The following is an 18,436-nucleotide window of genomic DNA, read 5'->3' on the forward strand; positions in this document are numbered from 1 at the left end:
TCTGTTTATGTGTTTTTTGTCCCCAAGCAAAATCTCTTAAGCTAAAATCTTTTAAATTTTGGGGGAAATATGTGTCAATTATCAGCTATCAACTGACGTGTGAAGTCCATTGGTAGATGTATTCATCTCGTCACTGGAAGGTGTCACGTTCGTCTCATGTTCGGCTCTGTCTAATTGGAGTAGGTCTCACTTTCAACTCACGTAAATGTGATGATGACGACATCGATAGCTAATTGAGCTTAAAATCACGTTGTTTGTATATTAAAATAAGGGGTGGAGAGTTGGCTTGTATAAGGAGGAAACTTGAGAGAGCCAACTCGTCAAAGTTGCCTGTTGAATTATTATGTTGGTTAATTGTCATTCTCCCTTGCTCGACAAGCATCCTTCATTCTTACACTATAAATATATAATAATAATAATAATAATTTTGCACAACCTTCATTCAGAGTGCACCTTGTTACAGAATTATCACTTAATTAGCTTAATTAACCTTCCTCGATCTGCTAATACAGCTCAGATCAACTTTCGAGCTAGAACACGAGTCAGGAGATGCCTACTGGAAGAAAATATCAGCCTTTATGCTTCTGATAGATCGACATTCTCCTTGATTGGAAGTGTTGAGTCAGGAGATGGATCTTGGATGCCTTCCGTATCAGACGGTTGAGATTGATGCTTTGCAGCAGCCTGCAATACTCGGTTTTTAACATCTGAGGATGAAGGAGATGTTGGCAGTCCAATGCCATTCGATTCCAATTTTCCAGCAGTCCATGAAAATGCCTGAGCGCCCAGTCTAACAGGAGCAAGCAGCAGCCTTCGTGGAACATAACATAGAGACGACAATAAAATGACTCGAATCAGCACAATCTAAATAATGTGGTGTTTGGTTGTTTGACTCCAACAGCACGGTGCAAGACACAATCTACTGGGCCTAATGTAGTTAGCTTTACCTCACGTCTTGTCTAAAATCTTCTGTGGTGTCATAAGATGCCACCCGCCGATAAATGGTCTGGTGGAATCGAAGAAAAGAGCAATGAGAAAGGGGAAGAAGAAAAAAGTACAGCACTCATTCTAGGAAGATTATAATACCTGACCAACGCCAACAACACCAATCAGTTGTAACGTCTTCTCCCACTCTGTAATCCAATGAATCATGCTGATTAGAGATGGGGGAAGAAATCCGGCACAAGGGAAGGAATTTGATTTACAGTGAAACAAGATTGATTCACTAGCAAAATTTAGCTGTATATATGGTGAAATTAGAACTGTACGGACTTGAGTGGAAAACAATTAAGTAATCCGATTTCTTTTTAGAGAGAAATTTAAGGCACATACACACACACACCTAGTAGTGCATACAATGCTGCAATCAATCCCTGCACAGAAGGTAGTTGCGTAAGTTAGCGAATGATGCACTTAAAATTGCATGGCAACTAAACATTTCTACAACACACAAAACAAAATCAAGTTTTCGTAATAACAAAAGATGGATCAATATAAAGTAGAAACTAATGCGGACAATTTATCTTACCACACCAGACACAAGAACTTGCACCGGAGAAGGACTGATATCCTCCAGAATTGCCTCAGCATCCTAAAATGATACAATTTTTGCAATTGTGCACAAGTGAAAAGCTCAATCTGGTTTACAATTCTGTAAAAAAGTGGCAGAAAGGGGGAAAACAGCAATAATCTGTGTTGAATGCAGTTATGACTATTCTTCTGGTTGTCAAACATATTTATCTCTTTCACCTTCTTCTTTTTCAACAAAGCTAAAAAAAACAGGTCCACGTTACATATACAAGAGAGCCTCAGCCACTGCAATCCAACAACGTTGTTGAAAAGAAAGTAATCGCATCGGTTATTATCAAGGGAATTAGGTGCCATTCGTAAAAATTCACCAACCAGCATATTATCATCTCTTGTATCTGTTATAACTTACAAGAACAAACAGCTTCAAAGAGATAAATACCTCATTGAGTATGGTAAATGTTGTCTCAGGTTTGAGTTCCTTGATACGGAGACCATATTTCACCCAAGACTGAAAGCCACCTTGAACCAAGTACGGTTTCTGTCATTTAAACATCTCAAGGTATTAGTATCTACGAAATTGCTCAGCAATTCCAGAAATACCAAAAATTTACGATGCATTGAGTGGTTTTCTTACGATACATACCAGTATCCATAAAAAAAGTCCTAATGAATTTTATTAATTAAAATATGAATCTTTAACTTGCATTATGTACTTGCCTTGAGCCCAAGCTTTCTCAAGGATCTTGCAATACCTTTGGAAAGAGTACCATCAGCATCCATAACTATGACCTTGGACCTGTCCTACAAAGAGTACAAAAAATATAGAACGCATTATTCGTTACTCAAGCAGATGCTAATCATCGCACTTTCCCATAGTTTTAGACAGAAGATCCTGCTGTTAGATGTGAACAACTTTTTACGCGCATACAACCCCGTTTAAGTCCTTGGACAAATATAACAATATACCTAAGGTCACCAGGGCAGTGCTAAAAACTTGAATTTGAATGGTTTTTATCCTTAAGAATTTCCTTTCTCATATTTTTGCGGGCCAAAAAATTGTGAAAGTTCTTTAGGTGGAGACTGTAAGACACTTTCAGGCGTCCATGGTCACCAAATATGGTACTATCACTAAAGAACGGAGAATTGGTACATCCCAGTCCAAGATCTTCCTGTGATCTTTTAGTAAGCTTCAAATTGGTATAGTTTTAAGATATATAAAAGCCTGAAACTGCTTACCTGAACAATCTTCAAGTTCCGAATAACAGCAGCAGTTAAGGTGTCATTAAGATCCCTTCCACTCTTCACTAATTTCCATGCAGCGTCATCAACCTGAAGTTTTTTGTTCAACAAGTTCAGAACAAAGGCACAAAAAGTAGATGGAGAGAAAGGATATGACTACTTTCACCCTAACAAATCTGTAATACGATTACGTCATTCATATCTTCAAATTGAAATCTAATTATAAGCCAACCTCAGGTAGAGCCACACTTGCATAGCGAAAGCGAGCTGCTCGTCGAAGATCAGGAATACCCTCTCTTTCTCTCAGAACCTTCATAAAGGAAATTCCAGAACCAACCATTGGCAAATTTGAGAAGCAAACACTTAGCAATAGTATTTAAAGTCTTAAAAAAGGAGCATGAATTTGATCACTGGACATTGTGTTTTACTTTAGGCAATTAAAATAATTCTTGGTTTTTTCAGCCCTCGTTAGGCAAAGGTTTGATAATAGTATTAGCGCAACTAAATATAAAGGCCAAAAGTAAGCAATATCTTGCCTCAGGTCGGACATCAATGAGCACAGCATTCTCTTTCCCTGTCAAGAGCTCCAATGTCGACTGAGGAGATAAATCTCCGGCGTAACCACTATATGTCCACACCCGATAAATGACCCTGCAGCATATCTGATAAGAAATATAAATTTCTCACACAGCAGGACAATAGAAACGTAAAAACAGTCTTCATTGGAACAAAAGGATATCCATACCATAAAGTGGCTGAGGTGCCAAGAAATAGAACTGTAAACACGGAAAATTCCTGAAACAAGAGACAAGAATACGTGTACAAAATATATTTTTTGTATTAATGATTTTGGGGTTACAATCTCTTTGTAATTTGATCCTCTGATTCTATCTTCGTAGGGTGTAGGTTTGTGGATGAGCTGTTGATCCAAAGGGCCGTCGGGGCTTGATCTAGGGATGAACAGTTGATGAACGGATCTTCAAGGGCTTTTGGGCTTGATCTTGAAGGTTGATGGATGAGCGGATCTTCAAGGGCTTTTGGACCTAATCTTGAAGACTGATTGGATATGTGGATTTGTTGAGGTTGTTGATCCAAAGGGCCGTTGGGGCTTGATCTTAGGACGAACGGATGATGAACACTTCTCTTCAAGGGCCGTCGGGGCTTGATCTTGAAGACTGAACAGATGTCTTGAGGTTGTTGATGGATGAGCGGATCTTCAAGGGCTTTTGGGCCTAATCTTGAAGACTGGGTGTCTAGATTTCTTCAAGGGGGCGTTGGGGCTTGATCTTGAAGGTTGATGGATGAACGGATCTTCAAGGGCTTTTGGGCCTAATCTTGAAGACTGAGTGTATGTGTGGATTTGTTGAGGTTGTTGATCCAAAGGGCCGTTGGGGCTTGATCTTAGGATGAATGGATGATGAACGATGAACACTTTCCTCAAGGGCCGTCGGGGCTTGATCTTGAGTTGGTGGAAGTTCTTCAAGGGCCGTTGGGGCTTGATCTTGAAGGAGGATTTGACGAAGAACGAAGAGAGCTTTCTTGATCCTTCGGGATTTGCTTGAGAGCTTTAGAGTTTCAAGGCTTCTTCCTTTCTTTTTTTCTTCCTTCCTTCCTTTCTTTCTTCCTTTCTTTTTCTTCCTTTCCTTCCTCCATTCTTAAATGAATGCCTTGGCCTCCTATTTATAGAATTCCAAAACTTGATTTTTGGATTTAAATAATCAGATGAAATAAATCATTTCTGCCAGATATTGACACGTGTCCTATTTGATGACCTTTCCAATTTATTTCGATTTTTCGTTGAGTCACACGCTACATGTAAAATTTATGTGACACGTAAGCGTTGAAATTTTAATTATTGGTTAACATTCATTTCACCGAAATTTCGATGTCTACAAATGCCCCCACTTCAAGGCGCGTCGTAGACATGTGCTTGTCACGTGTAGAAGATGCGTTTTGAAGTCCCTTAATGTAGATGTCAACCCAAGGGCCGTCGAGGCTTGATCTTGAATTGAGCTGGAAATTTCTTCAAGGGCCATTGAGGCTTGATCTTGAGTTCGACTGGAAGATTTTCTGGTTTCCTCCTATCGTTGATTTTCCACAAGCTTAATCTTGAACTGGGCTGGAAGATTCTTTTGGTCTCCTCCGAAGGTTTGAACTTACTCCTTTTATCAGGAGTTGAATTTGATTCAAGGGTGGTGAACACTTGATTTTGAATCGGACTTGTGATTTCTTCAAGGGCCATTGAGGCTTGATCTTGAGTTCGACTGGAAGATTTTCTGGTTTCCTCCCATCGTTGATTTTCCTTTGTGCTACTCTTGAACTGGGCAGCAGGATTCTTTTGGTCTCCCCCCGAAGGTCTACGAGCGGTTTCAGGATATGGCAGGCAAGTACGAAGTGGAGGTGCTGACCTGTTTCTTTGTTCAATCTTTCCAAATCGTATTGAATACGAATCGGAAAGATTGAAGTTTCCTTGTCCCTTCTCTGGCAGTGTATCAACCGTTGAAGATGACTACTCGAGAGCAATACTAGGTAAGCAATCAGGAATAGGTTCCAGGTAGTCGGTTCCAGATCGGAAGACTGACTCCAAGTGCCGGCTGATTGCTTCTTTCACTTTGCCATGCGAGTAAGAACAAGGACAAAGGAAAAGACAGGGAAAAAGCATGATATGAGATACCTTTACTTTCGAAGAAGCAGCGAATGAATCAACACATATATTTGTTGTGCTTGTCTCCACATGCTTCGATGTATCATTTTCACTTGCCTTACTTGCTCCCCTTTGCAGAAGTGGTATTTCCTTATGCAGGTTTAGCATCTTCTCTTGTAGTATTTGTCCTCCGATGCAGGAGTTGAATGCAACCTTTGCATTTAAATGGTGCTTCACTCCTTGGTGGCAACTGGTTTGAGTGGAGGTTCCGACATATTGCTTCCTCTGTCCTTGTCTTGGCAGGTGAGAACAAGGGCAAAGGAAAAGATAGGGAAAAAGCATGATATGAGATACCTATGCTTTCGCCCTTGATGATATGAGATACCTTTGCTTTTGAAGAAGCGGTGAATGAATCAACACATGCTTCAATCTATTGTTTCCTCCTGGGTCATCTGTACTCCAGGCATCTGGTATCTTCAAAGGTTGAATAGGTTTTCTCAAGGGAAGAAGAAGAATTGAGTATTTCGAGAGGCTTTGCTGGGAGTGCGCCTTCAGAGGTGAGGAAAAGTTGGGCATTTTCTTCAAGTCTGCCTTGCCATAAGAGACGAAGGTCGACACATATAGGGATTTCTTAATAGCAAGTGGTGGTCTTGTTCTTTTACCTTTGTCGACAAACGTCTCTTCGATATCTGAACGACGCCTCTTCGATTTCTGAACGACGCCTCTTCGATTTCTGAACGAGCGCCACTTTTGACAAAGTTGCACGCGTTTTCTGAAAAGCAGAGAAAGCGTCGCCGAACTTTGCGCTTGTCGGCTAAAGACGTGTAGTTGCGATGATGGCCTCCACGTGTTCTCGACTTTGTCAGATATCTTTTGACAAAGTTGAACGCATTTTCTGAAAAGCCACGAACGCGTCGCCGAACTTCACGCAGGAAAATCCGGATTTTTGAATCGGTGGTCGTGTCGCTTGGCTTTTTACAGAGGTATCGATCACTCCAACATACACACTCTGAAAATTGCCCATTCTTGAAAATCGTCTCCGGCCTTTTGAGAATTATCTTCATCCACCCATTCTCTCTGAACACCTTTGAAAAAAAATGACTAACTCATCGAACCTTTGCTTAGATTTGAGTCTCAGCAGCGATCCGGTTGCACCCGGTCAAGGTAATGTATGGCGCCCTTCTTTTTTATCTTCTAACGGTCCTCTTACAGGTGAAGACTCCGTGATGCAGGACGCCACAACAGCTACAATAGTAGCTAGGAACCTCCTCACTCCAAAAGATAGTAGGCTGCTGTCAGGACGGTCCGATGAGTTGGCCGTTCAAGAGTCCCTCGCTTTCAGCGTTCAGTGTGCAGGCTCTGTGTCCAACATGGGCCAACGCCTACTTGCTCGCTCCCGTCAGGTTGAATCGTTGATGGCAGAGGTGGAAAGTCTCAAGCAAGAGATCAAGCAGCTGAAGTATGAGAATAGAAGTTTGCACGTGCTTACAAACAACTATTCGACGGGCATGAAGAGGAAGCTTGATGAGCTGCAAGAATCTGAAGGTCGGATTCAAAGTGACCGTCAAAGGTTTTCGTCTTTCCTCCAGAGGCACCTTTTTCCTGGGTCATCTAGCGTTCCACCCAGTATTGAGGCCTGGAATGCTCTAGCTTCAATGCCTCCCGCTCCGATGCCTTCCGCTTCTAGAGTTTTGCCAAGTAATGGGGCTTCACGTGAACATCCTTTGTGAAAGCTCCATCTTTTTTTTTTTTTTTTTTTTTTTTTTTTGTACACACTTGTAATTTCTTGGAGATTAATGGACATACTTTATTTTATTCAGTGTATTGTGTTAAATACAAATAAAACATATACATCACTAAGTTTTTTTTTTTTCTCCTTCGGTGGCGCTGATCCACCAAAGTTTTTTTTTTTTTTTTTTTTTTTTTTTTTTTTTTTTTTTTTTTTTTTTTTTTTTTCCGGTGGTGCTGATCCACCAAAGTTTTGTTTTTTTTTTTTTTTTTTTTTTTTTTTTTTTCGGTGGTGCTGATCCACCAAAGTTTTGTTTTTTTTTTTTTTTTTTTTTTTATGTTAGAAAGTGGCCAACTTGGCTATGCTTTCAGCTAGACCACATCTTGCAAATGCTTTTGGCTATAAAAAAAAAATTATAAAGGAAGAAAAGGAGAAACATTTTCCTTGTTTTGGGGAGGAAAAACAGGAAAATGTCTTTTTTTTTTTTTTTTTTTTTTTTCAACATCCGTTGGAAGCTAGACCACAACTTGCAAATGCTTTTGGCTATAAAAAATTATAAAGGAAGAAAAGGAGAAACATTTTCCTTGTTTTGGGGAGGAAAAACAGGAAAATGTCTTTTTTTTTTTTTTTTTTTTTTTTTTTCTTTTTTTTTTTTTCTTCAACATCCGTTGGAAGCTAGACCACAACTTGCAAATGCTTTTTGGCTATAAAAAATTATAAAGGAAGAAAAGGAGAAACATTTTCCTTGTTTTGGGGAGGAAAAACAGGAAAATGTCTTTTTTTTTTTTTTTTTTTTTTTTTTTTTTTTTCTTTTCTTCAACATCCGTTGGTTTAAATAGCCTTTGAAGCAAAGGGAAAAGTGAGGGTAGCTTATTTCGGTTTTGGAGAAAATAGAGAAGAAGAGAGAGCTCAATACTCTGTTGAGAAAAAGAAAGAAGCTGCAAATAGAGAAGAGAAGCTGCTGCTTCATTTGGTTGATAGTGGATTATTGGGTGAGCTCCTATTGCTCCGAGGACGTACTCCAGTTACACTGACTGTGGAGGAACCTCGTTAAAACTCTTTTTGTCTTTTATATATATATATATTTTTTTTTTTTTTTTTTTTTTTTTTTTTTTTGTGCATGGTGCTGTCCAGCCAGATTCCATCATTTTTTTCTTTTATATGGTGATCTGCAAGGCTGAGTTTGTGGGTGAAAACCCAGGGCGAGTCCGAGAGAAGACGGAGGAGATCTTTGGGTGTGAGTTGCCAAACTTTGATTTTGTCAATCACATTCAAAGATCAGCAGCAGAAGCAAGCAGATGTGAGTTGACAAACTTCGTTTTTGTTAATCACATTCACAGGCAGCAGCAGAGGCAAGCAGATGTGAGTTGACAAACTTTGTTTTTGTTAATCACATTCACAGGCAGCAGCCATGGCGGAGGTGCAGAAGCAGCCAGATCTTGAGGCAGTGCAAAGCGTCGAGCTTGAAGACCGGCTAGTCGTTTGACAGCGGTCAATGAAGCTCTTCGTTGATTTTGATCATGGTGGCCAGAATGACGAGCTCGAGGTAGTGCAAGGCGTCAAACCTGAAGTGGAGGAATTGCTGCATTCCATGGATAAGGCCAGGGAACACCGGGAAGACAAGGAATTTGCGAAGAGAAGCCATTGACATTCGGTTCTTCGCTTTTATGTAAACCATTTCGAGTACCATTCGGAACCTTTTTATCTGCAGGATTTAGAGAAGAAGCCATGGAATCACAAATAGGTGCATCCACTCCGAAGCTGAGGACTCTACCATTGCTTTTTAATGCAGGGTGGTGAAGACTCCGAGGACATTAGTTTGCTACTCCCTATTGTTGTCGGTCGAGATGAGAGTGCACGATGCGGTTGTTGATGATGCTGTGTCAATCCAAAACAGAGGACCATCCTTTAGCCTACTGAGTAGCCCATCCTTTACGAGCGCATCCACACCAACTCCTGAAATGGCAAAATTCTCTTCATTTGCTATAAAGACTGCAACCACAGTTGTCTTCAATTTTGGCTTGGTCTCTGCCAGCCTTCTCATGAGCTCCGTTACAAGTGCAACATGACCCAAGCAATCAGTAGTTCCACGGCCACGAAGTTTATCTCCATCAATGCTCAATGAGAATGGATCAAATTCCCAGTCATCGGGATTAGCAGTGACGACGTCCATGTGACAGCCAGCGAAGGACAAGATCTTCCCAGGAACAGTTCCCGGTGAAAATCCGCCGCCTGCACCACCGTTCGATCTGGTACCACGACTTGTTCTATCTGATCTAGTGCGGAGCCTGCAATTGGAGCACCGCGGCAAGCGACTCCGGCAGCCAGCAATCGGCACAAACCTCAGCCTCCACCGCCAAGCAAGAATTCTGAGACAACAGCGCAATCCCTCGATACTCGGAATCGCAACGCCTGTGCACTCTCCGATTACACTGGCAGCAAGTGAAGGAGTCCTCCTGCGACGGCGAGGTGGCGGCGAAGCAGTAGGAGCAGAGCTCCGAGGACTCGACGCGCGTGAGGCATTTCTTGCAGAGGAGGACGACGCGCCACTCGCTGTAGAGGATCTGAAGCTTGCTCTTGGCGCTGGCGTTGGCAATGTCGACTCTCAGGTGGCAACAATGACACTCTGACAGATTCGGCAACTCTCTGGTTTTCTTCGTCGATTGCGATTGGAGATCTTCGTTGTTCTTTATTGAAGAATTTGGCAGCGACGACGATTTGCTTCGAATCAAAGGGGGTTAGGGTTTTAGGACAGAGGACGTCGCTGTGATTGGCCGTGCGGTCGTACTCGTCGATCATGTTGTCGAGGTCCTCGTCGGTGGTGAGGGAGATTAAGGAGTCGAGGTCCTCGCTGGGGATTGAGAAGCTGAGCATCGGAGACGTTCAGAGGCTGCAGTGGGAGCAGCTGGAAACCAAGATCCGACGGTGGATACGCGCCGCCAAGGCCTGCGTGAGGACCGTCTTCGCCTCCGAGAAGAAGCTCTGCGAGCAAATCTTCAATGGCATCGGCACCACCATTGACGACGCTTGCTTTATGGAGACAGTCAAGGGCCCCGCGATTTAGCTCTTCAACTTCGCCGAGGCCATCAGCATCAGCCGGAGGTCGCCCGAGAAGCTCTTCAAGATTCTCGACTTGCACGATGCTCTGATGGGCTTGATGCCAGATATCGAATCGGTAGCTGCTAGTGTTCGACGAATCGCCGCGCTGGAGAAGCTTGTCGACGTCAACAGCAGAGACGAAGAAGATGGAGTTGTTGAAGTAGAGGATCAGCGAGCAGGGGAATGAGTGCTTGGAGAGAAATCTTGACGGCAAGAAAGAGAAAGTTCGATTGAAGATGAAGCCCATTTTGATCATGGTGGAGACCTCCCTCGATTTCAGCGTGTCCTTGGAAGTCATTGGAGATCCGAGAGCTCGATATCAGATTCAATTATCTCATTTTTCGACATGGACTTGAGCAGCTTCAGTATCCGTCATGTCGCCGTCATTCTCCTCTACCACATAGCTCTTCGATTTGGAATTGTCTTGCTTTTGAGCAGGGGCAGGGAAAGGTCGCCAGGGGTCGATAGAGCTGAGCTTTCTCTTTTTCGCCATTACAGGAGGGGAGCAGGGATTTGGAACTTGGTGTGCAACATGTGGGCCTAGCTATTGGGTCGTGTTCCTTAGCTGGGGCTTGTGTGCGGATGGGCCTCATGCGAGGGACACATACATAACACATATACACATTTTTTATTTTATTTTATCTTCTTTTTTTTTTTTTTTTTTATTTTTTTTTTTTTAATACAAAGTAATATTTTTTTTTCCTTGTAATAAAATTGACTTTTATTTGTAAGTCTTTAATAAAAACCCTTATTTATTTTTTATTATTATTTTTTAATGTAATGAAATTGACTTTCAATAGTCAAACATTTAATAAAACCCTTTTGTTTTTTTTTTTTTTTTTTTTTTTTTTTTTTTTTTTTTTTACAGGTGCTCACTGCATTCATGGATTTCTTTGATGTTTTGACGGATTACCCATGTTCACAATTGGTGACGGAGTGAGCAGGACGTGGGTACAACCGTGTTCTTTGCCGACACTTGTTGCAGTACGTCACTTCTTACCGTGTGGTGCTGTGCAGAAGACTGTAGCGGGATTTCGTTGTGTAGTGCCTTTTGGTCACGGTTTTCCCTCGGTGGTGACGTTGGTGTGATGCTCACCCTTGTAATACGGCTTTGTAACCAAATCATTCCTTTAAAGAAATAAAGTGTTTGCATTCCTGAATTTGCTCTTTATTCTCCAAATTTTTTTTTTGATGATGTGACTGTACTTGAAGTTTTGAAGTTTCAAGTTGCCTACGTACCCTTGGTTGAGGAGGGATCAAGTCATGACGTAGTTCAAATGAGTGATGGTTTTGATGATGATTTTGCCGTACACAGTTTATGCTCTTGCGGGCCAGGAGCGTTTGGTGCCGTTTGCAGTTTCAGCTCATGCAGACAATGAGCTTTTGGTGTCGCCTTTTATGCTCGTGCGGACAAGGAGCTTTGGTTGTCGCCTTTTAGGCTCGTGCGAACGAGGAGCGTCTTGGTGCCGTTTGCATTTTCAGCTCATGCAGGCAAGGAGCGTTTGTTGTCGCCTTTTAGGCTCGTGCGAACGAGGAGCTTTTTTTTTTTTTTGAATTTGTCAAACGATCTTAGAGAGGCATTCCTTGCGATCTTCATAGCAAGGAGTCTTGACTGAGTGATTGAAGAAGTCTTTTGGGAAGAAATCGCGCATCGTAATGGCAACAGACGATCTTTGTGTCATAATTTCGTCATCCTCAACATTTTCATGTAGCTTTGAAGGTTGACGGTAGCTGCTTTGCCCCCTTTCCGTTTGGTGAACTTGTGGAGGAAACCTATGTTTCTTGTGCATTTTCTTTGGAGTGACATAAGTCCATCCTTCAACTTCACTTGACTTGACTGACATGGTTTTGGAGCATGCCCCCAGCGGTTGAGGTGAAGATTTTGAGTTCAAAGAGCCAGAAGTGACGGAGGTGTAGTTTGATTTCACCACATCATTAAGATCTAGCTCGATGATTCCTTTCTGAGCCAACTTCATGATGAGATCTTTTAGCACAAAGCACTTTTCCGTCGGATGACCAATGAAGCGGTGGAATTTACAATACCTTGGACTGTCAGTACGGTTCATCTCTTCCGGCCGTTTGCACTCAGGTAGGTCGATCACCTTTTTGTCAAGCAAGTCATCTAACATGGCAACCACGTCAGAGTCGGGGAATGGATAAGTCTTCTCCTCAAGCTCCTTCAAAGTGCGTCTACGTATCTCTTGATCACGAAAAGCTTCGGTTTGAATCGCCTTGCCTCGTGTATGGGTTTTGACTGGAGTTGTGTTGACCGTCATTGCTTCCTTGGTGGGTTTCCACGCAGCCTTATCCACCTTGGGCCCCAAAACTTTGTCATTCTTGTAGTCGGTGATCTGTTCTTTCTTCCCATGACGGGTGATGCTTAACTCCATATCATGGGCGCGGGTGGCTAACTCCTCAAATGTTCGTGGTTTGATGCCTTGAAGGATGTAGTGTAGTCCCCACTGCATGCCTTGAACGCACATCTCGATGGCGGAGGTTTCAGAAAGCCGATCTTTGCAATCCAGGCTTAATGAACGCCATCTATTTATGTAGTCGATGACAGGTTCATCTCTCCACTGTTTCGTACTGGTCAGCTCTAGCATGCTTACAGTACGACGAGTGCTGTAGAAACGGTTGAGGAATTCCCTTTCTAGCTGGTCCCAACTGTTGATAGACTCGGGTTCGAGGTCGGTGTACCAGTCAAAAGCGTTACTCTTCAGCGAACGCACGAACTGTTTGACGAGGTAGTCTCCCTCTGTCCCAGCATTGTTGCAAGTTTCAATGAAATGGGCGACATGTTGCTTCGGGTTGCCTTTTCCATCGAACTGCATGAATTTTGGGGGTTGATAACCCCTTGGCATCTTCAAAGCATCAATCTTCTTGGAGTAAGGCTTTGAGTACAGTACGGAGTCGTGCGAGCTTCCTTCGTACTGTGTCTTGATAGTGCTTGCAATCATCTCCTGTAGCTGCTGGATAGAGAGAGATCCCATGGATGTCATTGTTTGGTCTAGCTTCGGCTTCTCTTCAACTTTCTCCACTGGTGGCTCCTCTTCTTCGTCGTCTTCTTTCTTTAATAGGCCAATATTTGGGTCGACTTTCACGTCGGGCAGCGCATCTAGTTGGTTGACAAGTGCGGCAATCTGCAAGTCCTTCTCTTCCACAGTCCGTGTGAGCTTTGCGATTACTTCATTCATCTGAGCTAGCTGCTCCTCGATTGAAGTTGCTCCAGTGGTCATGACTTGCATGGTTGTACTGCCGCTTGGATCAGGGTCGAAGAGTAGGGACTCTGAGTATTTCTTCGGGCTTTCGTCTTCTTTACCTTCTTGAACCGTGATGTAGAAAACATCTTGGATCTCCTCTTCAGTGCCGTTCTCTTGAGTTTGTTGGCATGAAGATTTGCCAGTGTGGACGATGATGCGCCTCCTTACCTTCAGTGGTCCTTTTGTGTCAACCTCTAGGATTGCTTGGCGCTCCATCCTTGAAGGAATCAAGCTTCGAGCGTCGTCTTTTTCTCCTAACCCATCGAGCTTTTCTCCCTTTGGGGTTGTCTTCCTCTTTCCAAAAGGCTTACCATTATCTTCAAATATTTCTGAAGCTGATCGTTGCAGAGGAGAGATAGCTGTGTTGCTTTGTTTCTTAGGCTTTAACAACCTTTCAAAAACAGAGCTTTGGGATGTCGGCGCGTTAAGCCTCTTGAAGACAGAGGTTCGGTCTTGACCACCAATGCGATTAAGCACTGAAGTTCTGGAGCTTGAATGGCTCATCCTATTGAAGACCGACATCCGAGGGGAGGGTTTAGGCTCTTCTTGGTCTTGTTCAATGCTCACGCTGATGTGTTGAGCGGTAGCTTTCTTCACTTTGCTTGAAATCTTCACGGGTGCATTTGGTGTGAAGCCAAGTTCAGCCTTGTTGTTGTCAACTCCATAATCATGCTCTTTCAACTTCTTTTGAGTCTCGGTGAGGTCGCGATCTTTGTCGTTGACGGTGTTTGAAACCTTCTTTCCAAGATTTGAAGAGGAAGCAAAGTCATGCCTAGCCTTTGACATGAGTTCGTAGGCATTTGGGTTGAAGCCTTCTTCGGTCCTCTTAGTTGGAAGAGAGCTTGGTTTCACTTTGACGCCATGCTGTGCCTCCAGACGGTTGATGAGTCCGGCGGTTTGCAAGTTTTTCTCCTCTGCAGTCTTTATCAGCCTTGCAATTGTTTCCTTCATCTGAACCAGCTGTCTTTCAATGGAGGTAGTGCCGATAGTCATGACTTGTTCTTTGTTTGAAGCCATGGACTGTGCTTGAATATCTTGAACGGAGACAGAGATGAGAGGTAGAGATTGTCCCACTGGGCGTGCCAAATTTGTAAACACGGAAAATTCCTGAAACAAGAGACAAGAATACGTGTACAAAATATATTTTTTGTATTAATGATTTTGGGGTTACAATCTCTTTGTAATTTGATCCTCTGATTCTATCTTCGTAGGGTGTAGGTTTGTGGATGAGCTGTTGATCCAAAGGGCCGTCGGGGCTTGATCTAGGGATGAACAGTTGATGAACGGATCTTCAAGGGCTTTTGGGCTTGATCTTGAAGGTTGATGGATGAGCGGATCTTCAAGGGCTTTTGGACCTAATCTTGAAGACTGATTGGATATGTGGATTTGTTGAGGTTGTTGATCCAAAGGGCCGTTGGGGCTTGATCTTAGGACGAACGGATGATGAACACTTCTCTTCAAGGGCCGTCGGGGCTTGATCTTGAAGACTGAACAGATGTCTTGAGGTTGTTGATGGATGAGCGGATCTTCAAGGGCTTTTGGGCCTAATCTTGAAGACTGGGTGTCTAGATTTCTTCAAGGGGGCGTTGGGGCTTGATCTTGAAGGTTGATGGATGAACGGATCTTCAAGGGCTTTTGGGCCTAATCTTGAAGACTGAGTGTATGTGTGGATTTGTTGAGGTTGTTGATCCAAAGGGCCGTTGGGGCTTGATCTTAGGATGAATGGATGATGAACGATGAACACTTTCCTCAAGGGCCGTCGGGGCTTGATCTTGAGTTGGTGGAAGTTCTTCAAGGGCCGTTGGGGCTTGATCTTGAAGGAGGATTTGACGAAGAACGAAGAGAGCTTTCTTGATCCTTCGGGATTTGCTTGAGAGCTTTAGAGTTTCAAGGCTTCTTCCTTTCTTTTTTTCTTCCTTCCTTCCTTTCTTTCTTCCTTTCTTTTTCTTCCTTTCCTTCCTCCATTCTTAAATGAATGCCTTGGCCTCCTATTTATAGAATTCCAAAACTTGATTTTTGGATTTAAATAATCAGATGAAATAAATCATTTCTGCCAGATATTGACACGTGTCCTATTTGATGACCTTTCCAATTTATTTCGATTTTTCGTTGAGTCACACGCTACATGTAAAATTTATGTGACACGTAAGCGTTGAAATTTTAATTATTGGTTAACATTCATTTCACCGAAATTTCGATGTCTACAAGAACAAATGGAACGATTGGATCATTAGGGTCCAACCCAAGATTTTCCTCCAACCCCTCAATCGAAATATAAACCTGCTTTCACAGATTCAGATTCAGCTGACAATATTACTCAAAAAACTGTCATTACAACAGCGGCAAAACTCAGGATATAAATGATTGAATGTATAGTTTAAGCTTATAACGGAAAGTAGGAAACTAAAACAAAGTGGGGCTGATGGTTTGGGAAAAAAAAAGCATCCAACCAAAATCAACTAACCCGCCCTTTTTTTTTTTTTTTTTTTTTCAGAGAACCAGTTTGAAACTTACAAATTATTTAGAATAACTTACAACTCTGCAAACCGCAATCTTTTTTCTTTTACTGCTCAACCAAAAAGCTCTATAGACTGGAAGCGTAATATTAATACCTGTTGAAAAGCAGTTTTGGCAGGCCCCAAGAGCTCTGCAACTCTCTTTTCAGACAAATTTAGCGCATCACTGATGTCAGGAGGAAGAAAGTCCTTGGCAGACTGGTAAGAACTAACAGCAAAGGAAGCCCCATTTGATAGAGAATCCTCCACCACAGCAATTGAACGTCTCAAGACATCAATAGCAAAAACAGCTCCTTTACTTGTGGCTTCCTTAAAGTCGCTTGAAAAATTTGTCATTTTACTACCACCATATTGTCCCGCTTGATCCACCGTTGAAAACAATCCGCCAACAGTATTATCCACTGCTTCGGTAGCACTTTTAACAACAGATGATATTGATGCAGTGATTGTATCTAGTGAGGTTTTAACAGTATCTTCTCCCTCATCTACTGAAGCACTGAAAGATTTGCTAACCCCGTCGAAGAAGCCCTCAGCGCTAGTTTTCATACTGGATAATTTATCACTATCCATGTCTAAGGAGTCGGGTACAGAGGTGGAATTCCCTGGTGTTAAATCAGTAGCTGATATGCTTTCAGGTTCTATGGGTGCCGATAAGATACTTTCATTTTCAGTCGACGGATTAGTAAAGTCAACGAGTCCCTCATCAGGAGCCAATAGGCTAGAGGTGTCTACAAATTTCAGTTCCACCCTTCCCGGCGGGTGCTGTTCATAAATGGTTCTAGTAGAGGAACTCCACATGTCTGAATACTTGCACTTAAGATGGTCTGATTCATTTGAACAGGAACTCCTGTTAACAAAATCCACGGAGACGGATTGTTCTGCGCTTTTCACGAAGTTCGGATACAAAGACTTTGTAGCGTGTGCTTTAAAGGAACCTCTTTGAAAATGCATTGCATTTGACAAGCTGAGGGAGCCCCTACATTCCGCAATGCACCTGGCCTCAAAATCCTTCAGGAATTGGGAACTGGCATGCAACCCTCCGTGTACGTAAACCTGCGACATCCATTTGCATACATGTACATTTCAAATTCGGAATTTCATTAAAACTTTGACCAAAAATGTTATACAAATATGACATGATGCCAAACAAAATTACTTGTTTCAAATTCTCAGAAAATAATACAAGATGATCATAACATGTTTCATTACGTACAAACTACAAAAACACTTCAAATTCTCAGAAAAAAACTCGTCTTTCTTTTGAAAATGCGATATTCTAGAGTACTCTAATTTACATGGAAGCGGATTTGAATGAACAAGCCGGCCACATACCAACCGACTTAACTCACGTCGGCACGTCAGTATAAATTAAAGGACCCTTTAAAGCAGCTTGTTTTGCATGCCAATAAATTATAAGAAAAATCACAGTGAAGGGTCAGTCTTTGAGGAGCATGCAAGATCTTACCTGAGAAAGGGAAGACCAGCATGAGGTGGCTGAGCAAACAGGCAGCATGGCCATATCAACCCGCCGACCAAAACTCAATTATTCAGCAACGAACACAATCAAATTCCACCAACACTTTGCTAAAATAACCCTAAACTAACATTAAATTGCATCAAGCATCTGAAAAGTGGGTTTTCAATTTTGTGATGGAATCGTCGAATGAAAGAATATAGAGATATATATGATGATATGACGAGGAAGATCGTCCAGTGAAAGAATATAGATAGCTTCTTCTTTGCCTCTCGTTTCTGGGGTGGGGACATGTGCTTGTTTCGGGCGTTCTTGCGGGGGCTTTGGCGCAACGTCCCTCTACTTTTATGCATTCAGTTTTCTTTCCCGCGAGTTTTGGCATTTTACATTTTATTTTTATTTTTTCACGTAATAAAAAATAAAATACTCGATTTACGGATTTTTATATGTTTCACTATTTCTCTACTTGGAAGTTTATGTAATTTGGCAGAGATTTTTTCATGTGCCAAAAAAACGAGTTAATACACCACATGTTATAATGTAAAGTTAAGATTTTTTTTTTTAATTGTTCCTTTATTTATATTATAATATGTGGTGTACCGAGTCTTGTTTCAATACCATAAAAAATATATCATATCTTGTGTTGCTTTTAGGAGTCTATTGAGTTGTTTCTGAACAAAAGCAATTATTAAGTTTTATTAAGAGCTCGTTTGATAACCATTTTAATTATATTCTTAATTTGTTTAAAATGGCAATTGAAAATCAAATCCAAGCCAAATTTTAAAAACAGTAAAGTAGGAGTTATTTCATAATCATTTTATTCAGTCAAATTTTTACTTCTTAATAAAAGTTAATTTTGTGAGTTTTTGAAATTTAATTGTCCGATTTTAATTTTTATCTTTTGTACTGAAAATTAAAAAATAATTACTAATTAGCAAATACACT

The 18,436-nt window shown here is 41.8% G+C and overlaps 1 protein-coding gene across 2 annotated transcripts; it reads right to left on the reverse strand.

The window, feature by feature from the left end:
• Positions 1-319: 319 nt before the first annotated feature.
• On the reverse strand, positions 320-17,709 carry LOC137746843 (uncharacterized). Of its 2 annotated transcripts, XM_088690138.1 has the most exons (14): positions 17,483-17,709; positions 16,114-17,070; positions 15,708-15,781; positions 3,515-3,541; positions 3,306-3,420; positions 3,002-3,079; positions 2,767-2,859; positions 2,248-2,331; positions 1,970-2,068; positions 1,529-1,591; positions 1,343-1,373; positions 1,087-1,133; positions 948-1,006; positions 320-811 (listed from the first exon to the last, which is right to left on the reverse strand). In XM_088690138.1, exons 1-14 carry the CDS (start codon positions 17,534-17,536, stop codon positions 577-579), a joined length of 2,016 nt encoding a protein of 671 aa, XP_088546264.1. In that variant the 5' UTR covers positions 17,537-17,709; the 3' UTR covers positions 320-576. The 2 variants fall into 2 exon arrangements, 1 of the variants encoding a protein (XP_088546264.1); XR_015960229.1 differs by lacking the exon at positions 320-811 and having other exon boundaries at positions 967-1,006; positions 1,529-1,815.
• Between the last annotated feature and the right edge of the window lie 727 nt (positions 17,710-18,436).

Source organism: Pyrus communis, chromosome 2 (assembly GCF_041283825.1).
Source record: "Pyrus communis isolate YQ-2024b chromosome 2, ASM4128382v1, whole genome shotgun sequence".
Lineage (NCBI taxonomy): Eukaryota > Viridiplantae > Streptophyta > Magnoliopsida > Rosales > Rosaceae > Pyrus > Pyrus communis.